The following is a 7,175-nucleotide window of genomic DNA, read 5'->3' on the forward strand; positions in this document are numbered from 1 at the left end:
GGCTTTACAAGCTGTTGTCTTCCCCTTCTCACCCTGAAGGTTCATTGCTGCAATTAAAGATTGGAGTTTCAAAACAAAATGTAAAAATAGCCCCATAGTCTGAGCTGCCATCTGCTCCCTCCCTTCCCAGATCCCAGTCACTGCCACTGGGAACCAGCCCCATGTGAGGCATATGCTGGGGGTTCTCCCCTTCTTGTTAACATTTCCCTCTGCTCCTTGTGGGATTATTGGAATTCCTCACCCCTCTCCCACCTCCCAGGAGCCTCTTGGGAAGAGAGTGATTAAATATTGATCAGTGACAGGGAGCACAGATGTCAGCTTGCAGGGCAGTGTGAGGTCCAGGGGAGGGCTGCTTCCATCCCTGGGAACAAGGGAGCAGTGTGAGCAGCATTCCAACTGCCCTGACAGGGGATCTGGCCCTGTGCTGGTGTCTTCCAAAGAGACTAATTCCTTCCAAGAGGTGATTTAAAAACTGCATCCTAGAGCCCTTCCCTGACATGGCTCCTGGCTCTTTGTCCCTCCAGTTCCCTGTGACTCACTTTGCACCATAGCTTTTCACTGCAAGATATGGGAATGCACACAAGTTATTTACCTGGTCCCTGTCCTTAGCAAGAAATTCCTGCCTTGAGGAGCTGTGTAGGAAGAAGATGCTCCATGCTACCACCACCATGCTGTTTCATTTATCTGCCATCTACACAAATCCTTGGGAAAGCCTTTTCCCAATGAGCTTTCCCAGCCGGACAGGGGGATGCTGGGGCTGCTGTCCGTGGCAGGGGCAGAGGGAGAGCAGACCTGGCTGGGGCCAGGGTTCCAGCCTTTCCCCCACTGCTGTGTCCAGGCTGGAATACAAGGTGGAAACAAGCCAGACAGACTCTCTTTATTCACTTCTTAGCCTGCGATGAGATGACAGGGCCACGACAGGTGCATGCAGGGACCTTTGTGGTAATGGATGAAGTGTTGGGGATTCAAGTGTTCCCTGCACTCTTCCAGGCCATAAAGTTTGTCCTGCCTCCTTCATCCCACCCCGTCCCAGTGCCTCCCACTCCAGTTTGTGGTTGTGTGTTGGTGTTCATTCCATCCACGAGCTGCAGAGGATGAAGGAGGGCAGGGTGAGCTGCAGAACAGCCCCACGGGCACTCTGTGCTCCCCCTGGCTGGACGAGGCTGGAGCTGGTGCTGGGTGGGGGAGTCCGAGGCAGGATCTGGCTCATGGGATGGGCCTTAACCACCCTGGAGAAGTCACCTCCCACTTGTGGGGGTAGGAGCAAGCACAGTGGTGTCTCCTGGTGAGGACTCAAGGCTTTGCAAGCACAGAGATCACATCAGTCACTTGCACGTGGAGGAGAATGAGGTTTTATGGCTTGTTTTTGGGCTGGGGTGGAGGAGGAGCGAGAGTACGTGGTCCCTTTGCACCCTGGTTCTGACGGAAAGGGAGCTGGGTTGTTCTGGCTGCTATCCCAGCCCTGGCTCTCCACGCAAGTGTAAGCAGAGCCCGAAGTGTGAGGATCAGCATCCTTCCAGGCACATCTGCACGTTCAGGTGGGAAATCCACCCTCTGCTTCACAGCATCGTCTCCAGCTCCTTGCTGGGCTTGGGGTGACACTGAGTCAGCTCTGTCAAATCCACCGTGTTTTCCCCCCGGCCTCTCTGGCTCAGTTCCTGCGCGGGGCAGGTGCTGGAGCCGGGGATGAACCCGGGCGGGCGGGGCCGGGCCGGGAGTAGCAGCCCCCGGGTGCCGCCCGCTCCCCGCCCCGCCAGGCTGGTGCTGCAGCTCTGCGGGGCCTGCGAGCCCCGGCCGGCGCAGCAGCAGCTCCCGGGGCGCGCCTGCTGCCCCAAGTGCAGCGCCAGGAGCCTCCGGAAATGAGCCTTCTTGATCTCGGCCTGCACCTGGGAGAGCAGAGGGGGCTGCTGTGCCCAGAGACAGCAAAACCGCCTTGCCTTGCCTTGCTTTGCCCTTTTCCCTTCCCTCTTCCCTCCCTTTCCCTTCTTTCCCTCCAAATCCTATTGAGAGGGATGGATCTGAGCTTTTTGCTCTGGTTATCACAGCCTGGGACTGGAACAGGGAGCTTAGCTCCTCACTCTTCCCACTTACCTCCCCATTGCAAAAGCAGTAGATAAAAGCCACAAAGAAACCCTGCCAAGAGACCAAAAGAGGTGGAGTGTGAGGTCCCTGAGCCTCCCTGGATGAACATCCCTCAATGCTGGGAGTGTCAGCCCACCTGGGAGGAGTTGAAGAGCATCTCGTAGTGCATCTGGATCTGCCACAGGAGCCCGGAGACCTCGGTGTAGGGCATGGCCATGAACACCACGTAGTGGACTCCGAAAAGCGGCATCAGCACCAGCGTGGACTTGAGCAGCTTCCTGGAAGGAGAAACCTCAGAACCATTCCCCAGGGCCTGCAGGGCAGCTCCTGGCCTGCAGTGGCCAGGCTGGAGGTGGGAGCAGGAGGAGCTCAGAACTCCAGAGCCAGAGGAGCTGGCTGCCACTGTCCTGCCACCCTTCCTCACTCCTCCAGCCCTTCCCACACCTCTGCTCCTCCTCCTCGGGGAGCCATCCTGGCTGAACAGGCAGGACACGAGGCTTTGTTGCTGCCTGCACTTGCCTGTACTGCTGCCTGGGGTCCAGCTTGCCCGTGGTGGTCTCCCAGAGCTTGGAGGCCAACACCCGGACGATGTTGAGGAACAGGAAGAAGTTCACCTGCCAAGAGACACCCACAATGGTGGTGGTGGTGTCTGCTGTGAGCTGGGTCTGCCCAAGGACCCCCAGGGACACAGACAGGCAGCTCTGGGTGAGGTGCAGGCAGGGACATGGCAGTGGTGCTGTGGTCAGAGCAGGAGGGACCAGAGCCCCCAGATCCCTCTGGGCTCTCCCTGGGTGCTGGAGTAGCTGGGACAAAACTCCAGCGACCACAAGTGAACAGCTCTGGTCTCTATCAATGCTCTTTCCCCAAAAGGAAATAGGAGGTTCATGCACGGGATTCTTACCACGACTGCAGCCAGGATGGGGACCTGATAAATCCACTTCATGTTCCCTGCACTGAGGTCCCAGCACCTGAGAAGACCAGTAAATAAACTCCTTGGAGAAACCTGACTCCACTGGGAAGGATGGCTCCCTGTACCCCCAGCCACCCTACCACCCCCATCTCCCACTCTCCACCCCCTTGGAGGGCTTTGTGTAAATCTACAAATGCTACAAGCATTTGTAACCATCATAGTGGGGCAAAGCAGGTTTAAATGAGCATTAATGTTCATGAGGGCTCCTTGACCACCTCATCCCAAACTCCTGGTGTTCATATGATGGCCTTTCTCCTTTTAAAATGCCTCACTCCAGAATGTGCCCTTTAGCATCCATCTCTGCTGTTTATTGATCAATTTATGCTGCAAACTTGCATCCACCGTCCTCCCAAACGCAGAACAAAACCACTATCGCTCTGCATTGCTGACAATTCTGTGAACAAACCTTGAATGGTGTTCCCTCCTGTTGTTCTTTTTGAAAATGTTCATTTCCAAAAAGCTCTGGTGCCCACAGATACTTTGCTGGCATTTGCAGCACTCTTCCCCTCCCAAAGGCCCTGGAGAAGGTGGGTGTACATACTGTGTATCTGCCAGCGAGGCCCTGACGCTGGCCCAGATGGACACAAACACAGCAGGGAGACCTGGAAGGGCAGGGACAGAGTGAGGAGCAGGGTTGGAGCATCACCTTTGCACATCCAATCAGTTCCTGCATCCCACTGCCCTTCCCTCTCGGCCATGGCCAATGCCACAGCTCCTGGCTGGGGCTGGGGTCTGTGCTCACCCCAGCCGATGATGATGAGGACCCACAGGTAGTTCTTGTTGGAGAGGAAGGCCATGAAGATCAGGCTGTGCAGGTAGAGACCTTCCACCAGGATCCAGTAGTGGTTGGTGGCCAGAAAATAGAGGAAGAGAGTCACCACCACCTTGCAGCCAACCTGTGGGCGATGCTTGTGTCAGGCTGGTCCCCAAATGCAAAACCTGGTGGCTTTTGCTTTTTGGTCACCAAAACCCAGATGTGCCCCATGTTCTTCTTGCAGAGACCTGCATCTCCTCTGGGATATTCCAGCATCTTCCTTCCCATAGCACAGGTATTCCCTGTACACCAGCCAAGGTACTCTGTGGCTCTGGTCTCTAGTGTGGCACCAGGACAGGGAGGAGCTGGCCAGAGACAAAGCTGGACCTTCATCCCCTTCCCCTGAGCAGCACAGCCCCGGCCTGGGAGGATCCCAAGCACATCCCATTGCATCAGGGCTCCTAAATCCCCTTTGCCCCATGCACCACTTGCCAGGTGGCCCCGCTGTCCTGGCAAGGGACCCCTGAAGTCGTCCTCCCTCCTGTCAGCGTCGCTGGGCGCCGTGCCCGAGTAGAGCACCATGTCCTTCAGGAAGATGCTGAGGGCCCGGCAGATGAAGGAGGTGAAGAGGTGCACGTGGATGTAATTCCGTGTGCAGTGCAGGCGCCTGCAGAGAAGGGATGTGACACCAACCAAACCCCAGCTGCCCAACCACACTCAGGCTCAGGCAATGGGGCTCTCAGAGTGGGCTCTGGGGTGTCTGGGCACAGAAACCAGATCTGGGAGCAAGTGGGGTGTCCACACTGTCCAAGAGTAGGGTGGAGAGATCAGGAGCTGGTCACACTGGGGATGTTTGGGGCTTTGGGAAATTGGCTGATGTTTGTGTTGGGTCTGGGGTTGTTCCCATTCCTTTGGGGGCTGCCCCCTCCCAGGGCTCGTGTGCATGGGTGATGGGATGGGTTCCTGTTCTCCCACATGGGAGGAGCTTTGGCCTCTCCTTACTTGAAGTAGGAGAGGATGCAGACAGCAACGATGAGGGAGGCCAGGGAGATGGAGTAGCCCACGGTGTACATGAGGTGCAGGCGGTCAAACACCTCCTGGAAGAGAAGGACTGAGTTCCACCTCCCTGCCAGAGCACGGGGAGAGCAGGGCTGGTTTGAGGAGCAGAGAGGGAAGAGCCCCTGCCCCCAGCACTTCCCCTGGCCTTTGCTTCATCCTCCCCTGGCCCCCATCACACCCCTTTCCCAGCAGCTTTGACAAACAAGGTCACCTTCTGGTGGCGCCGGCTCTCGGAGGAGAAGAGCAGGGCACACTCGGTGTAGTTGGCCCAGGTCTTGTTGATGCTGAGAGCCATGGCCCAGGTCCCATAGGCACTGCAGTACCTGTAGGCGTGACCTGGGAACAGCAACGAGCACTGTGGCAGCAGAAGGGCCCGTGGGAAGCCCAGATTTGTCCCTGCTCTGTGGACGTCACCAGGGTGAGGTCACTCTCTGCCCAGGTACAAGACTTGCCTTTGTGGTTGAAGTCGTAGATGTAATCAGGGCAAGGCACTGACACCTCCTGGCTGGGGGAGCCCCTTGGCCAGCAGATGATTCCATCCCACTCTGGAGGGCAGCTGGGGTCTGGCCAAAGAGCAAAGACACATCTCACATCTCCAGTCAGGGCCTCTGCATAACCTCTGGCTTCCCCAGGTGTGTGCTGGACCAGGGGGAGGAAAACTCTGCCACAGATCCCCCTGGGCTGACAGAGGGAGAAGCTGCAGGGAGCCAGGGAAGGGGACACATCCCACCTCTTCCAGATGGGGCAAGGCCCCTCCACAGCTCTCATTCGTGGTGTTCATGGAGCTGTCTGGAAAATGCTGGAGCCAGTGCTGGCTGCACCCAGAGCACAGATGGTGCCATGAGCTCCACAAAGCCCCAGGAGCTGTGTGTCCTCAGCCCCATCCCACCCCAACAGAGAGGACAGCATTCCCCATGGTGTAACCAGCTCCACCAGGGCTGGCTCACCCAAGCACATGGACAATACCTTTGATCTTCTCCAGCTGGGCCTTTATGTCCTTCTGACACTTTTCCTTGGCCTCCACCAGGAGATAGATCTGCTCTTCTTTCGTGAGAACATCATCAGGATCGACCTGCCCAGACAAAATCCAAGTGACAACCCCTTGGCTCAAGTCATGGCATGGCTGTGCTCTCCCAGCCCTCTCCAGGAGAGTCAGGTTTGGGTGGCTTTGGGTACATTCAACAACACAGGGAAGAAAAAAGCTCTTCCTGCATTCCTGCTCTCATTTTTTCCCTCTTCCAAGGCTGATGCTGACCCCAAGCCCCTTCCCACCCTCTCCATGGTCATTTTTGTTCATGGTTATATGCAGAAATCAGTGGCCTGTCAGGCTCCTGCCCCAGCTCCCTGTCACCCACCACCAGCAGTGCTGGGTGTCCCTATTGCCCGTGCTGAGCTGGACAAAGCTGAGCTGACCAGGATGAGGACACAGCTTTGGAAGTGAACAGGAGCTGGGATGCAGAAGGGTCACTTTCCCCAGACTGCCTCCAGTGAGCACAGCCAAATCTGGCCCCAGAGAGGAGATCCAGCACTCCCATCCATGCTCTTCCCCTAAACAGCATCTGGGTGGGTGAATGGGGGCAGGAGTGGGATCCTGGGGGTGCATCAGCAGGATGGGGGCCTGGCTGTGGGAGTCTCACTGGCTGTGCCCAGCTCTGCCCTCCAGCCTCTCCTGCACTGCTCGTAATCCGCCCGCTCTGCTCCCCCGATCCTCCGAGGCACCGACCCCTGCCCTGGATGTGTCCAAGAAATGGAAAAGCCATCACGCTGCAGTGCCTCCATGGCTGCTGGAAAGCTTTTAGCAGCAGTGGAGATGCTCTCCCCTCCTGCCCAGCAGCTCTGCAGAGCAGGACAGAGTCGGCAGCACAGCCAGCCCAGCCCGGGCCAGTAGCACAGCATTTAAAGCCAGGAGAGGGAGTGGAGGAGCCCCGGGGCCACGCAGACTTACCAGAGCCGAGCTCAGGAGGCAGCAGCAGAGGAGAGTCACCAGGATACCTCCCACAGGGCCAGATGTCCCCATAGTGCCACCGTGTCACTCGGATGGGGACTTCAGGGAGCAGAATCGCTGCCAGTGGTGGAGAGGGCTGGCGTGTTCAGCAGGACCGAGCATCTTCTGGGAGCACCTTCCTGGCTGCCAGCCCCACTGAGGTGAGGTGGCACTGGGGCCACAGCCCGTCCCTGGGAGATCAGGCCTGGGTGAGTTCCTTGCCCCTGTGGGATCTCTATAGGGATCTGCTCACAGGCTCTCCAGGCAGGGGGGTTTCTCCCCCCACCATGCTTGATCCTGTTCTCTCTTTGTGTCTTGCCTGCTTT

General features: G+C 57.5%; 1 protein-coding gene across 1 annotated transcript; it reads right to left on the reverse strand.

Annotated features, from left to right (window-relative positions):
• Window positions 1–1,559: 1,559 nt before the first annotated feature.
• LOC115913814 (parathyroid hormone/parathyroid hormone-related peptide receptor-like) lies at window positions 1,560–6,944 on the reverse strand. Its single transcript, XM_030966039.1, has 13 exons — window positions 6,811–6,944; window positions 5,832–5,937; window positions 5,318–5,428; window positions 5,077–5,201; window positions 4,809–4,903; window positions 4,299–4,473; window positions 3,795–3,948; window positions 3,594–3,654; window positions 2,984–3,050; window positions 2,598–2,696; window positions 2,219–2,356; window positions 2,092–2,133; window positions 1,560–1,886 (listed from the first exon to the last, which is right to left on the reverse strand). The coding sequence occupies exons 1-13, from the start codon at window positions 6,880–6,882 to the stop codon at window positions 1,560–1,562; spliced, it is 1,572 nt and encodes a 523-aa protein (XP_030821899.1). The 5' UTR covers window positions 6,883–6,944.
• Window positions 6,945–7,175: the final 231 nt, after the last annotated feature.

This window comes from Camarhynchus parvulus, chromosome 27 (assembly GCF_901933205.1).
Source record: "Camarhynchus parvulus chromosome 27, STF_HiC, whole genome shotgun sequence".
NCBI lineage: Eukaryota > Metazoa > Chordata > Aves > Passeriformes > Thraupidae > Camarhynchus > Camarhynchus parvulus.